Raw genomic sequence first — 16,313 nt, 5'->3', positions numbered from 1 at the left:
GGAGGAGAGAGGAGGAGAGGAGGAGAGGGTGGAGAGGGGTGGAGAGGAGAGAGGAGAGAAGAGGAGAGGAGGAGAGGGTGGAGAGAGGAGGAGAGGATGGAGAGAGGAGGAGAGGGTGGAGAGAGGAGGAGAGGGGTGGAGAGGAGAGGAGAGGAGAGGAGGAGGAGAGAGGAGGAGAGAGGAGGAGGAGGAGGGGGGAGAGGAGGAGAGAGGAGGAGAGAGGAGGAGAGGAGAGGAGAGAGGAGGAGAGGGTGGAGAGAGGAGGAGAGGAGGAGGAGAAGGGTGGAGAGAGGAGGAGAGAGGAGGAGAGGAGAGAAGAGGAGAGGAGGAGAGAGGAGGAGAGGGTGGAGAGAGGAGGAGAGGAGGAGGAGAAGGGTGGAGAGAGGAGGAGAGAGGAGGAGAGGAGAGAAGAGGAGAGGAGGAGGAGAGAGGAGGAGAGAGGAGGAGGAGGAGGGGGGAGAGGAGGAGAGAGGAGGAGAGAGGAGGAGAGGAGAGGAGAGAGGAGGAGAGAGGAGGAGAGGAGAGGAGAGAGAAGAGGAGAGGGTGGAGAGAGGAGGAGAGGGTGGAGAGAGGAGGAGAGGATGGAGAGAGGAGGGGAGGGTGGAGAGAGGAGGAGAGGAGAGGAGAGAGAAGAGGAGAGAGGAGGAGAGAGGAGGAGAGGAGAGGAGAGAGGAGGAGAGAGGAGGAGAGAGGAGGAGAGGAGGAGAGGGTGGAGAGGGGTGGAGAGGAGAGAGGAGAGAAGAGGAGAGGAGGAGAGGGTGGAGAGAGGAGGAGAGGATGGAGAGAGGAGGAGAGGGTGGAGAGGGGTGGAGAGGAGAGGAGAGAGGAGAGAAGAGGAGAGGAGGAGAGAGGAGGAGAGGGTGGAGAGAGGAGGAGAGGAGGAGGAGAAGGGTGGAGAGAGGAGGAGAGAGGAGGAGAGGAGAGAAGAGGAGAGGAGGAGGAGAGAGGAGGAGAGAGGAGGAGGAGGGGGGAGAGGAGGAGAGAGGAGGAGAGAGGAGGAGAGGAGAGGAGAGAGGAGGAGAGGGTGGAGAGAGGAGGAGAGGAGAGGAGAGAGAAGAGGAGAGGAGGAGAGGGTGGAGAGAGGAGGAGAGGATGGAGAGAGGAGGAGAGGGTGGAGAGAGGAGGAGAGGAGAGGAGAGAGAAGAGGAGAGAGGAGGAGAGAGGAGGAGAGGAGAGGAGAGAGGAGGAGAGGAGGAGAGGGTGGAGAGGGGTGGAGAGGAGAGAGGAGAGAAGAGGAGAGGAGGAGAGGGTGGAGAGAGGAGGAGAGGATGGAGAGAGGAGGAGAGGGTGGAGAGAGGAGGAGAGGGGTGGAGAGGAGAGGAGAGAGGAGAGAAGAGGAGAGGAGGAGAGAGGAGGAGAGGGTGGAGAGAGGAGGAGAGGAGGAGGAGAAGGGTGGAGAGAGGAGGAGAGGGGTGGAGAGGAGAGAGGAAAGGAGAGAAGAGGAGAGAGGAGGAGAAGGGTGGAGAGGAGGGTGGAGAGAGGAGGAGAGAGGAGGAGAGAGGAGGAGAGGAGAGAGGAGAGGAAAGGAAAGGAGAGAGGAGGAGAAGGGTGGAGAGAGGAGGAGAGGGTGGAGAGGAGAGAGGAGAGGAGAGGAGAGAGAAGGAGAGGGGAGGAGAGAAGAGGAGAGGGGTGGAGAGGAGGAGAGAGGAGGAGAGGAGAGAGGAAAGGAGAGAAGAGGAGGAGAAGGGTGGAGAGGGGTGGAGAGAAGAGGGGTGGAGAGGAGGAGAGGAGGAAGAGAGAGGAGGAGAGGAGGAGAGGGTGGAGAGGAGAGAGGAGAGGAGAGGAGAGAGAAGGAGAGGGGAGGAGAGAAGAGGAGAGGGGTGGAGAGGAGGAGGAAGAGAGAGGAGGAGAGAGGAGGAAGAGAGAGGAGGAGAGGGGTGGAGAGGAGGAGAGAGGAGGAGAGCGGAAAGGAGAGAAGAGGAGGAGAAGGGTGGAGAGGGGTGGAGAGAAGAGGGGTGGAGAGGAGGAGAGGAGGAGAGAGGAGGAAGAGAGAGGAGGAGAGGGGTGGAGAGGGGTGGAGAGAAGAGGGGTGGAGAGGAGGAGAGAGGAGGAAGAGAGAGGAGGAGAGGGGTGGAGAGAGGAGGAGAGGGTGGAGAGAGGAGGAGGTGGAGCTTTGCTCCGCGGAACAGACCAAACCAAAGACGCTGCACATCTCATGTTTGGTCATGTGACGACACAGATTTATTATACAATCGACTTAAATTACAGCCGATGGGGATTTTAAATATTCTAATTGATGTAGATTTTTAATAACATTACTGTAACCCCCTTCATTTATTTAATTGATTGACAGCACCAAAAAAATAATCTGTAAACCGCCACCATGAAGAGGCGGGGCTTATCAGTCCTACAACCAACAGGAAGTCAATGGTTTGAATGATTAAGCTTCATCAGTTTTGAAGTTCACAATGAGCAAAATATGAAATGATCTCTTTATGCTCTAGTCTAATACTATAAAACCCAAAAGTATAAGACGTCTTCTTCTAATAATACTTGAAGTGAACAAATAAACTTAAAGATGCTTGTGTTGTACCTTGGGCAGAGCTGGTTTGGGCTTGTAGTTCTTATTCCGCCTGTGAACGAGACAATCACGTGTGAGCTTCTGTTTACTTCAGGTTTAATTCAAGACATTGTCCCAAAGTGAGTCATAAAAGTGCCACTAAACAGAACGGACTCCTCCCTGTGGGACATTCTCCTTTGTGTGGAGGGGTCAAAGGTCAGGGTTAGTGCAGTAGGAATGTAGTGATTACTCCAGGGACAACTTCACCCTTTACACCAAAAGTACATGTTTAATACAAGCAGACAGTATTCTACACGGTTGTACACGCCTCAGCAGGCGCTGCATGGACAGTGAGAGGGCGACAGGCGCTGCATGGACAGTGAGAGGGCGACAGGCGCTGCATGGACAGTGAGAGGGCGACAGGCGCTGCATGGACAGTGAGAGGGCGACAGGCGCTGCATGGACAGTGAGAGGGCGACAGGCGCTGCATGGACAGTGAGAGGGCGACAGGCGCTGCATGGACAGTGAGAGGGCGACAGGTGCATGGACAGTGAGAGGGCGACAGGCGCTGCATGGACAGTGAGAGGGCGACAGGCGCTGCATGGACAGTGAGAGGGCAACAGGTGCATGGACAGTGAGAGGGCGACAGGTGCATGGACAGTGAGAGGGCGACAGGTGCATGGACAGTGAGAGGGCGACAGGCGCTGCATGGACAGTGAGAGGGCGACGGGTGCATGGACAGTGAGAGGGCGACAGGTGCATGGACAGTGAGAGGGCGACAGGTGCATGGACAGTGAGAGGGCGACAGGTGCATGGACAGTGAGAAGGCGACGGGTGCATGGACAGTGAGAGGGCGACAGGTGCATGGACAGTGAGAGGGCGACAGGCGCTGCATGGACAGTGAGAGGGCGACAGGTGCATGGACAGTGAGAGGGCGACAGGTGCATGGACAGTGAGAAGGCGACGGGTGCATGGACAGTGAGAGGGCGACAGGTGCATGGACAGTGAGAGGGCGACAGGCGCTGCATGGACAGTGAGAGGGCGACAGGTGCATGGACAGTGAGAGGGCGACAGGTGCTGCTCACATGAGGATGTCGTGGGCTCGCTCCAGGAGTTTGCTGCTGGTGGAGTTGACAAAGATCTCGTCCTCAGCGGTGGAGCTGCCCGACGACAGGCGGCTCTGTCGACCCACGAGGCCGTTCCACCCGAGGGCCGGGGAGCCGCTGTGGACACACACACGGTCAATACACACACACATGTGTAACACACACACACACACACGTGTAACACACATGTAACAAACACACACACACACACACATGTAACAAACACACACACACGTGTAACACACACACACACACACACACACACGTGTAACACACACACACACACACACGTGTAACAAACACACACACACGTGTAACAAACACACACACACACACACACACGTGTAACAAACACACACACACGTGTAACACACACACACACACACGTGTAACACACACACACACACACACGTGTAACAAACACACACACACACACACGTGTAACAAACACACACACACGTGTAACAAACACACACACGTGTAACACACACACACACACACGTGTAACACACACACACACACACACACGTGTAACAAACACACACACACACACGTGTAACACACACACACACACACACACGTGTAACAAACACACACACACACACACGTGTAACACACACACACGTGTAACACACACACACACACACACACGTGTAACACACACACACACACGTGTAACACACACACACACACACACACACACACACACACACGTGTAACAAACACACACACACACACACACACGTGTAACACACACACACACACACACACACACACACACACACACGTGTAACACACACACACACACACACACACACACACGTGTAACACACACACACACACACACACGTGTAACACACACACACACACACACACGTGTAACACACACACACACACACACACACACACGTGTAACACACACACACACACACACACACACACACACGTGTAACAAACACACACACACACACGTGTAACAAACACACACACACACACACGTGTAACACACACACACGTGTAACACACACACACACACACACGTGTAACACACACACACACACACACACGTGTAACACACACACACACACACACACGTGTAACACACACACACACACACACGTGTAACAAACACACACACACGTGTAACAAACACACACACACACACGTGTAACACACACACACACACACACGTGTAACAAACACACACACGTGTAACAAACACACACACACACACGTGTAACAAACACACACACACACACACGTGTAACACACACACACACACACACACACACACACGTGTAACACACACACACACACACGTGTAACACACACACACACACACACGTGTAACAAACACACACACGTGTAACAAACACACACACACACACGTGTAACAAACACACACACACACACACGTGTAACACACACACACACACACACACACACACACGTGTAACACACACACACACACACGTGTAACACACACACACACACACGTGTAACAAACACACACACACACACACACGTGTAACACACACACACACACACACGTGTAACACACACACACGTGTAACACACACACACACACACGTGTAACACACACACACACACACACACACACACACACACGTGCTGTGCCTTAACCACTCCACCACCAGGCACCGGCACCTAAAGGATATTTTCTATTCATTATGATAAAAATAATAATATGAATAACATTTCTTTCTCAGTCGGTTGTGACTTTAAATGTGTGATTGCTCATGTCACGCAGCAGGACACACTCTGGATTACAGCATAAAGGTGTTATTCAGGACAGTCTTTTTTTTTGTTCAAAATACAAAAAAATCGACACTATTCTTCACTGGCGGTGCATCTTACAGTCGATAACACTGGCTCGTCTCGATGTGATGATGCTTTGCTCTTCTCTGAAAACACAATGTGCCTTTTGTAGGACTGTTTCTCTCTAGAGGCTCCCGCCCCATAAAGCAGAGCACTGTCTCCTGCTCTGTCCGGCCAAACAAGGGCCCCGCGGAGCCAGAATATTCAGCACTCCCCGCACGCTCGGCCTTTACATGACGGAGGAAGCAGCTGCTCCCGCTTCAGCGCTCGCCCGGTGCAGAGATGAGCGCGAGCAGGGCAGAGGTAGCACCGAGCTCCTGTGTAACAAAAGCCTTCTTGTACCCAGAGCTCGGTGCCAGGGGCCAGAGCTATTAGCCGCTAAATCTCCTGCGCACGGGCCAATTAACGGAGGTGCCGGAGCGGCTCTGGGTGAGGAGGAATGGGGCCGATGTTCGGGGTCACGGAGCAGACGTGCCTCGTGTCTTTTTGGACCACAAACCGCCGTGAACGTGCTCCTTTTGCTCTGGACACGACGAGGAAAGAAATGAATTTAGTTCCAATCCTCGAATGCCTTTCAAACTGAGCTGAAAGCAACAGACGCCATCAATAATGTGCTTGTTATGCTAATGCTGTTTGTATTTATGTTGGATCTGTGTTGACCCTTTGCTTCCTCTTAGTTAAATAAATCTCATAAAACACAGTGGACATAAAGCTGACTCATGGCCGTCATCTTGTGAGTGTTTCTTACCGCGGGGACTTGTCGTTGATGTTGCTCCCCTGCAGGTCGGACAGGGGCGTGCGCGGGCTCTTCCTGGTCACACCTGATCACAGCAGACACGGGGGTCAGAGCACAAACAGCAGCGGGGCCCGGGACCACCAGCGGCAGCACCCACCACAGCAAACACAGCCCACACCACACCAGCTTTGGGATTATTGTTATGTGCCTTTAAGTGACATTCAGCTCAAGATTATTCCAGACTGGTGAGGTTAATAGTAAGCTCCTCCGGTTAGTGTAGAGTGTCGGGTTTAGTCCAGGTAAGGGGACTGTAGACTTCAAACAGCTGGGATTGAATTGAGTTGATTTGAGGTGTTTTCATGCAGGAGGTTAATCTGAGCAGAAGTCCTGTTTGAGCAGTGACAAGCGCACTAATGTAAGTGACGTTATTCATCTGTGTGACTACAGCCTAATCAGCCACATGAACCAGAGATGCACCATAATTATAATCATTATTATCAGATGCCCTTCTTGGAGCATTCAGAAACATTAGAGTTACAGGCTTAGGGCAGGATTGGACCAGTAACTTTGTGTCACTGTCACCTTTATTAATAAATGGATAGATATTGTCTGGATGAGTTGATTGTTGCTGCACAACATCAGAGCAGAAAACCTTTGCACAGTTCTTGTATTTAAGGAGAGACTCTGCAGGAAAATCTGATAAAAACCTGCATTTAGCGACATAAAAGTAACAAAAAAATGTATCACACATTTGTAATCATATGTTTTCATATGTAAATAAGGTTTCTGTTTATCACTTTTATTAGATTTTGCATATATTATGTAGTATTTGGTGTAAATTTCTGTACAATCTTTTAAAATATTGTTAAATACAAGATTGTTAATTTTGAGAAAACCTCATTTGAAGTTACAATGTCCTATATAAATCTATGGATGAAAAGCTGATTAAATAAAATAATAAAACATTTGTAGAGATGGACAATGTTGTTATCATATGAAACTTTGACAAATCAAAAAACAAAAATAAAACTACTTTTGCCTGAACATAAAGGGACATAAAGACTGCAGCAGACGGTGCATCTCTGTCGAGCCGCTAGGGATTTCCTTTAGTGGGTTAAGCTCCGCCTCTAGAGCGTTTATCAGGGACTCAACCGTGTACCGTGTTCTGTTTCATCAACAACCTCACAGTCATCTGGAGCTGTAGAACGGCACACAACAAGAATACAAGAACACAAGAACAAGTGTGAGTGTCATAAAGGATTCCCAGAGAAAGACACACGCCTTGTAAAGCTAACGCGGCGCCGCGCAGAGAAACAGCTGGAACAGGTGAGCCAGTTAGTTCTGATCATGTGCCCCGTCCCAGGACTGAACCTGTCTGTTCCACCCTCACCATCACCACACGTGAGGTTAGTCACAGGGGAAGCTGTGGGAGACACTTTCCATACGGCCCAAAGGCCAAGGTGGAAAGCACACAGAGGCCGCAGTCACAGAAAACAGAGTCCATGCCAGAACATAATGCGAGCACACACGGCTGGATTTCTATCACAATATGGATGAGAATGAAGCATGCAAAGAAAACATGGAAGACGGGTTCAAACGCAGGCAAAGAAACGAGTCAGAGAGACGACCAACGAGCAGCAACTCAGAGTGTAATTCACCTGGTCAGAAGTGTGTGTGTGTGTGTATATAGAGTGTGTGTGTAGAGTGTAGAGGGTGTGTGTAGTGTGGTGTGTGGTGTGTGATGTGTGTGTGTGTGTGTAGAGTGTGTGTGTAGTGTGTAGTGTGGTGTGTGATGTGTGTGTGTGTGTGTAGAGTGTGTGTGTAGTGTGTAGTGTGGTGTGTGATGTGTGTGTTTGTGTAGTGTGTGTGTGTGTGTGTGTAGTGTGTGTGTGTGTGTGTAGTGTGTGTGTGTGTGTGTGTGTATAGAGTGTGTGTGTTTTCTGCTCCATGTGAGGCCTGAAGACCAAACTGCAGCTCAAAGTGAACGATTGTGAGCCACTTTCTGCTCCATTACATTATTCAACTGGAAAAGTACTTTATATATGATTGAAGACGTTCTTTTAGCACGTTCACCGTGACATTCGGACTAAAGCAGCATTTTTGTGTTTGGTTTCCATTTTAAAACTTCAATACTTTTACTTCATGGACTGGAGTACTTCCACAGTTCTGATACTATTAAAGCTCCAAATGACACGTATGTATTTGTGGTACTACTGTGTCATTCAAGTACAAGTACAGTATTTTATTACTATTTATTTTCTATATTTTTACTATGACTGAGATGCTCTGTGTTCTTGTTAAATGTCTCCATAAACATGCTGAAAAAGAAATACAATAAAAACGCAGCTATAAAAGAAGTTACATATCAGTGGGACTTTCCTGGTTCCAGGTCTAATACCAGAAGAAAAAAATACTTTTTACTTCTCTAAATGTTTTAACTGAACTGAAAAGTCAAGGTATCTATTGTAAAATGTACTTCAGTAAAGTAGAGATACATACAATTTGTATTTTAAATACTTGTGCCGAGATACAGGGTAAATAAATGCACCGCAAAACGAAACTAAAGGTCTGGAAACTAAAAGAACCCATTTCAATCAGTTTAACCCGTGTGAGTGACCCGTGTGAATGACCCGTGTGAGTGACCCGTGTGAGTGACCCGTGTGAATGACCCGTGTGAGTGACCCGTGTGAGTGACCCGTGTGAGTGACCCGTGTGAGTGACCCGTGTGAATGACCCGTGTGAATGACCCGTGTGAGTGACCCGTGTGAATGACCCGTGTGAGTGACCCGTGTGAATGACCCGTGTGAGTGACCCGTGTGAGTGACCCGTGTGAGTGACCCGTGTGAGTGACCCGTGTGAGTGACCCGTGTGAATGACCCGTGTGAATGACCCGTGTGAGTGACCCGTGTGAATGACCCGTGTGAGTGACCCGTGTGAGTGACCCGTGTGAGTGACCCGTGTGAATGACCCGTGTGAGTGACCCGTGTGAGTGACCCGTGTGAATGACCCGTGTGAGTGACCCGTGTGAGTGACCCGTGTGAGTGACCCGTGTGAGTGACCCGTGTGAGTGACCCGTGTGAGTGACCCGTGTGAGTGACCCGTGTGAATGACCCGTGTGAGTGACCCGTGTGAATGACCCGTGTGAGTGACCCGTGTGAGTGACCCGTGTGAATGACCCGTGTGAGTGACCCGTGTGAGTGACCCGTGTGAATGACCCGTGTGAGTGACCCGTGTGAGTGACCCGTGTGAATGACCCGTGTGAATGACCCGTGTGAGTGACCCGTGTGAGTGACCCGTGTGTTTTCTTATGGTCTAGGGTCAGATGACCTTTAACTTAAAGTAACACGACAGAGACAGAGCAGTGGAAGTGTGTTCACGTTGTTCATGTTGTGTCGTTGTGTCGTGTCGTTGTGTCGTGTCGTGTTGTTGTGTCGTTTTGTCGTGTCATGTCGTTGTGTCGTGTCATGTCGTTGTGTCGTCGTTGTGTCGTTGTGTCGTTGTGTCGTGTCGTGTCGTGTCATGTCGTTGTGTCGTTGTGTCGTGTCGTGTCGTTGTGTCGTGTCATGTCGTTGTGTCGTGTCATGTCGTTGTGTCGTTGTGTCGTGTCGTTGTGTCGTGTCGTCGTGTCGTGTCGTTGTGTCGTGTCGTGTCATGTCGTTGCGTCGTGTTGTGTCGTGTCGTCGTGTCGTTGTGTCGTGTCGTCCTGTCGTTGTGTCATGTCGTTGTGTCGTGTCATGTCGTTGTGTCGTGTCATGTCGTTGTGTTGTGTCGTTTTGTCGTGTCGTGTCGTTGTGTCGTCGTTGTGTCGTTGTGTCGTGTCGTGTCATGTCGTTGTGTCGTCGTTGTGTCGTGTCGTGTCATGTCGTTGTGTCGTCGTTGTGTCGTTGTGTCGTGTCATCGTGTCGTTGTGTCGTGTCGTTGTGTCGTGTCATGTCGTTGTGTCGTGTCGTCGTGTCGTTGTGTCGTGTCGTCGTGTCGTGTCGTTGTGTCGTGTCGTGTCATGTCGTTGTGTCGTCGTTGTGTCGTGTCGTCGTGTCGTGTCGTTGTGTCGTGTCATGTCGTTGTGTCGTGTCATGTCGTTGTGTCGTGTCGTCGTGTCGTGTCGTTGTGTCGTCGTCGTGTCGTGTCGTTGTGTCGTGTCGTGTCATGTCGTTGTGTCGTGTCATGTCGTGTCGTGTCGTCGTGTCGTTTCGTTTTGTCGTGTCGTGTCGTCGTGTCGTTGTGTCGTGTCGTCGTGTCGTGTCATGTCGTCGTGTCGTGTCATGTCGTTGTGTCGTGTCGTCGTGTCGTTGTGTCGTGTCGTCGTGTCGTGTCGTGTCGTTGTGTCGTGTCGTGTCATGTCGTTGTGTCGTCGTTGTGTCGTGTCGTCGTGTCGTTGTGTCGTGTCGTCGTGTCGTGTCGTGTCGTTGTGTCGTGTCGTGTCATGTCGTTGTGTCGTTGTGTCGTGTCGTCGTGTCGTGTCGTCGTGTCGTTGTGTCGTGTCGTGTCATGTCGTTGTGTCGTGTCATGTCGTCGTGTCGTTGTGTCGTGTCATGTCGTTGTGTCGTGTCGTCGTGTCGTGTCGTCGTGTCGTCGTGTCGTTTCGTTTTGTCGTGTCGTTGTGTCGTGTCGTCGTGTCGTGTCGTCGTGTCGTTTCGTTGTGTTGTGTCGTTTTGTCGTGTCGTGTCGTTGTGTCGTCGTTGTGTCGTTGTGTCGTGTCGTGTCGTTGTGTCGTGTCGTTGTGTCGTGTCGTTGTGTCGTGTCGTGTCGTTGTGTCGTGTCGTGTCGTTGTGTCGTTGTGTCGTTGTGTCGTGTCGTTGTGTCGTGTCGTTGTGTCGTTGTGTCGTTGTGTCGTGTCGTTTCGTTGTGTTGTGTAGTTTTGTCGTGTCGTGTCGTTGTGTCGTCGTTGTGTCGTTGTGTCGTGTCGTGTCGTTGTGTCGTGTCGTTGTGTCGTGTCGTTGTGTTGTGTCGTGTCGTTGTGTCGTTGTGTCGTGTCGTTGTGTCGTGTCGTTGTGTCGTTGTGTCGTGTCGTGTCGTTGCTTGTTGGTCGCTCTCGCGCTCCAGGCCACAGACACAAAGTGGGAGGAGGAATGTTGTATATCAGCCTTACTGTACTTCTCCTCCTTGCATCTCTGCAGGATCTCTAAGCTTCTCTGATGCACAGGGTGCTGCAGAAAGCTAAAACTATCCACACTTTTCAAAACTGCACAGGGAGCAGAGTCATCATGCCCTTCGGAGAAGCAAAACAACAAGAGTAAAGAAAAGACAAACACACAGGAGGAAAGAGGGAAGAAGAGAAGGAGAAAAGGAGACAGATTAAACACAGTGAAGATGAACAAGTGAAGAGCTTCTACAGGAGCACCATCTGGACAGGTGCACCATCTGGACAGGTGCACTATCTGGACAGGTGAGGTTCTTCAGGAGAAGAGCTGCTGGTGCTGAGCAGTCACTACAGTTCACACAGATCACATCATCTACAAAGAGCTCGTAATCTCACAGGAATCTACATCTACAGCAGTGACGTGCGTCCATGGGAGGCAGGGGGAGGCAGGGCCTCACCTGTCAATCTTGGGAGAGAAAAAAACTTTCTTATATAATACTTGTTAATATTTGTCATCTGGTATGTGTTTTAAACCCTTTAATCCATTATGGAACAATAATATTCAATCAATCAGAATGTTCGCATGTCCCGTAACTCCAGATACAACACAGGGAGGGGCGGGGGAGGGGCGGGGGAGGAGCAGGGAGGCAGCACCTCGCTCTGCCTCTCGGAGCACACTATAATGCCTCACAAACTGTGCAGGTGCGATGCAGATCATGTGTCCTACTGTCCCTCTGTTTATAACAAATAAAACACTCTTGACGATATAATCTGTACTTCATGTGTCACATGTTTGGGTAAAGAACGCTGAAATGAGATATAACATCAATCATTGTCTCTCTGCAGCTTAAGTTCTGGCTCAGATGTGTCTTTAGTCTCAGTTCCCAGGTTACTTACCCTTTTCCCTTTAAGAATATAAGAACTAATGTTTGGATAAATCTCTTGTGTTCCTCCAACACTGAACCCTGAATGTAAGACAAGTGCTGAGCCCTCATTAAAGGTAGAAACAGAGAGGAGGACGTCATTATCTCAAACAGGAACATATCTGGACAGGGCAGAGGAGAGGAGGAGGACAGAGGAGAGGAGGAGAGCAGGGGAGAGGAGGAGGGCATAGGAGAGGACAGAGGAGGAGGAGGAGGAGGAGGAGGAGGAGGAGGAGGAGGAGGAGAAGGAGAAGGAGGAGAAGGAGGAGGAGAAGGAGGAGGAGGAGAAGGAGGAGGAGGACAGCCCTGGGACATAAACCATTGGATTTTGTCTTCACAAAACATAAGTTACTTTTGCGTGAAACCTTCACATGAAACTTGATACAGTTATTGTTCAATCATGATCCCAAACATCTACAAGATCTACAAACGTAACACAACCTGACATCGTGACCTTCCAACAGAAACACAAGACACATTTCTATATGAGAAGGAGAAAAGAAGAAATCAGCTTCAATATTACATCACACCACACGCTGGACCGGGCGCGGCAGTGTGAGCCACACGCTGGACCGGGCGCGGCAGTGTGAGCCACACGCTGGACCGGGCGCGGCAGTGTGAGCCACACGCTGGACCGGGCGCGGCAGTGTGAGCCACACGCTGGACCGGGCGCGGCAGTGTGAGCCACACGCTGGACCGGGCGCGGCAGTGTGAGCCACACGCTGGACCGGGCGCGGCAGTGTGAGCCACACGCTGGACCGGGCGTGGCAGTGTGAGCCTTTGTACTGACCGGGCTTCTTGTGGGCGTGTCTCTTGCCGGCCTCTCTGAAGGCCACCAGGGCCCTGAAGTACGCCCGCAGCACGGCCCAGCGGAACGTGGCCGGGGGGTCGATGCCCATCAGCCCGCAGATGAAGGCATTCTTACTGCTCTTGAGCAACGCAACGATGTCAGGACGCATGTGGTCCGTGTTCTTCTCCCGGAAATCCTGCACAGAACCAGAAGAATCACAGTTCGTGGTCGTGACGGAGCTGAAAGAGAAACTTATCGAACCAACGCGACAATCTGTCAAATGTGCAACGCAACGGTCGTGCTTCAGCGGTAAAAGACGCATAAGGACAAATGTCTCTCCAAAGACACAAACACTGGACAAAATAAACACATGCTCCCATTTTTCATGAGCTGAACTCATGTTATATTTGGTAAAACAAAGGCTGTTCTTTTCTAAGTGTAACACAGTCTTTGGCTCGGCCCACGTGACACACGATCCAGAGAACATCTGCTCCATCGTTACATCTAAGTCCACGTCACGTTTATCACGGTCAGGACACCAGGGCCTGAGGTCTGCTCAGGATGTGACAAGGACACGTCGTTCAGAAAAGTGTAAAGGTCATTTTAGGGTCACATCCACACAGATCATAAACAGATCATAAACAGGACTGAAGTGACAAGTTAGTCATTTCTGCAAAAATGTTAAAGTTCAATAGAAGTTAAGGTTAAACGACACATATTATGCCATATTATACTTTACATAACTTTATAACATTGCTCTCTCATCAAAACTATTTCTGGACTTGTATGTATCATTCACATTGAGTAAGTCGTCTCCCTCTGAGATGATCTTTGCCGTTTTAACTCCTGAGCATTTCTGCCTCAGATCACCTTCATTACAACTGTGTGTTTTCAGTCGCTTGTCATTATTTTAAGTTCTAAATCATGAGATACCAAAGAAAAGATGTTCAAACGCATGTTTAAATGCCACAAACAACGCAAATAATGCCTAATATGTGTCCTTTAAAGGTCATTTTGATAAAGCGCCCTGATCCCGACCCTGATCCCGACCCTGATCCCGACAGTGATCCCGAGTGTGATCCCGACCCTGACCGTGATCCCGAGTGTGATCCCGACCCTGACCGTGATCCCGACCCTGATCCAGACCGATCCCGAGCGCGATCCTGATCCCGACCCTGATCCAGACCGTGGCGCAGGAAGCTGACCGCACTCACCTTGACCCCGTACTTGACCTTCCCTGCGTAGTGGCGGATGATGAAGGCAGGCTCCATGACCGCCGGGAACTCGATGTAGCTGTTCCCCTCGTGCTGCCGCTTGAACTTGTCCAGCAGAGTCTGGTTCGTTGCTTGAGGGAAACTAAAACAAAGCAAAATATAACATGAGTTCAGGAATCATTTTGTAATCTTTTTTACAATTTTAGTTCAAACTAGTAAACATTGTGGTCAGTACTTTAATCCTCTTTATATCATTAACATGCTCTGTGTCCAGTCATTGTCCTGTTGGTCACTTCTGTCTGTCCGACACGGGGGGCACGGGCGGGTCACTTCTGTCTGTCTGACACGGGGGGCACGGGCGGGTCACTTCTGTCCGACACGGGGGCCACGGGCGGGTCACTTCTGTCTGTCTGACACGGGGGGCACGGGCGGGTCACTTCTGTCTGTCTGACACGGGGGGCACGGGCGGGTCACTTCTGTCTGTCTGACACGGGGGGCACGGGCGGGTCACTTCTGTCCGACACGGGGGCCACGGGCGGGTCACTTCTGTCCGACACGGGGGGCACGGGCGGGTCACTTCTGTCTGTCTGACACGGGGGGCACGGGCGGGTCACTTCTGTCTGTCTGACACGGGGGGCACGGGCGGGTCACTTCTGTCTGTCTGACACGGGGGGCACGGGCGGGTCACTTCTGTCCGACACGGGGGCCACGGGCGGGTCACTTCTGTCCGACACGGGGGCCACGGGCGGGTCACTTCTGTCCGACACGGGGGGCACGGGCGGGTCACTTCTGTCCGACACGGGGGCACGGGCGGGTCACTTCTGTCCGACACGGGGGGCCACGAGCGGGTCACTTCTGTCTGTCCGACACGGGGGGCACGGGCGGGTCACTTCTGTCCGACACGGGGGGCCACGGGCGGGTCACTTCTGTCCGACACGGGGGGCACGGGCGGGTCACTTCTGTCTGTCCGACACGGGGGGCACGGGCGGGTCACTTCTGTCCGACACGGGGGGCCACGGGCGGGTCACTTCTGTCCGACACGGGGGGGCACGGGCAGGTCACTTCTGTCTGTCCGACACGGGGGGCCACGGGCGGGTCACTTCTGTCTGTCAGACACGGGGGGCCACGGGCGGGTCACTTCTGTCTGTCCGACACGGGGGGCCACGGGCGGGTCACTTCTGTCCGACACGGGGGGCCACGGGCGGGTCACTTCTGTCCGACACGGGGGGCCACGGGCAGGTCACTTCTGTCCGACACGGGGGGCCACGGGCAGGTCACTTCTGTCTGTCCGACACGGGGGGCACGAGCGGGTCACTTCTGTCTGTCCGACACGGGGGGCACGGGCGGGTCACTTCTGTTTGTCCGACACGGGGGGCCACGGGCGGGTCACTTCTGTCTGTCCGACACGGGGGGCCACGGGCGGGTCACTTCTGTCTGTCCGACACGGGGGGCCACGGGCGGGTCACTTCTGTCCGACACGGGGGGCCACGGGCGGGTCACTTCTGTCCGACACGGGGGGCCACGGGCGGGTCACTTCTGTCCGACACGGGGGGCCACGGGCGGGTCACTTCTGTCCGACACGGGGGGCCACGGGCAGGTCACTTCTGTCCGACACGGGGGCCACGGGCAGATTTATAATATCACATCTGATGTCATTTATATTGCATCATGTGCTAGATATGACTGAATCACTGGAATATGGCAAACACAGTGCACAATACAGAGCTTAAAGTTTTAAACCATTTTTAAACGTGAGACGCGATTGGATTTGAAATGTTACTATCGTCCGAGCGCAAAGACCCCAGAGCCAGTTGTGAGCTAACAAAGCTAGTGCACGTAGCATCAGCAGTTTCCCGTCTTCGTAGCTTTACAAGACGTAATATAAGTAATTGTCCTTTTTTCTGTTTCCTGTTTGTCTCCTGCTCCTGAGTGTGTCGCAACAGCCAATAAAGCCAGTCATTTCTGGAATCAAAGAGAAAAAGCATGACAACTGAGTCGCGCCGTTCCAAATATGGTCATCTGGTTGGGTGTCCAGTGGGGGTTTGTCCACCTCTCCTCAGAATGTCAGTGAAATACTTTGGACCAAGTGAACTCATCTGGACACCACAGAGAAGATGGTCCCTGG

The 16,313-nt window shown here is 51.7% G+C and overlaps 1 protein-coding gene across 3 annotated transcripts in view; it reads right to left on the bottom strand.

Annotated features, from left to right (window-relative positions):
• Positions 1–16,313, bottom strand: part of myo9aa (myosin IXAa) — a 176,092-nt gene that overhangs the window by 33,546 nt on the left and 126,233 nt on the right. For all 3 annotated transcript variants that reach the window (XM_072465436.1, XM_072465437.1, XM_072465438.1), the window contains exons 13-19: positions 14,189–14,330; positions 12,975–13,170; positions 11,271–11,390; positions 7,341–7,379; positions 6,194–6,266; positions 3,586–3,723; positions 2,534–2,573 (exon numbers count right to left, since the gene is read on the bottom strand). In XM_072465436.1, the coding sequence (XP_072321537.1) occupies positions 2,534–2,573; positions 3,586–3,723; positions 6,194–6,266; positions 7,341–7,379; positions 11,271–11,390; positions 12,975–13,170; positions 14,189–14,330 (748 nt within the window). The remainder of the gene's footprint in view (positions 1–2,533; positions 2,574–3,585; positions 3,724–6,193; positions 6,267–7,340; positions 7,380–11,270; positions 11,391–12,974; positions 13,171–14,188; positions 14,331–16,313) is intronic.

The sequence above is a fragment of the Eucyclogobius newberryi genome, unplaced genomic scaffold (assembly GCF_026437365.1).
Source record: "Eucyclogobius newberryi isolate DKJ021-1_F unplaced genomic scaffold, fEucNew1.0.hap1 SCAF_5, whole genome shotgun sequence".
Classification (NCBI taxonomy): Eukaryota; Metazoa; Chordata; class Actinopteri; order Gobiiformes; family Gobiidae; genus Eucyclogobius; species Eucyclogobius newberryi.
The sequence above is the reverse complement of the archived record's forward strand: the minus strand, read 5'-3'. Positions and strand labels throughout refer to the sequence as shown.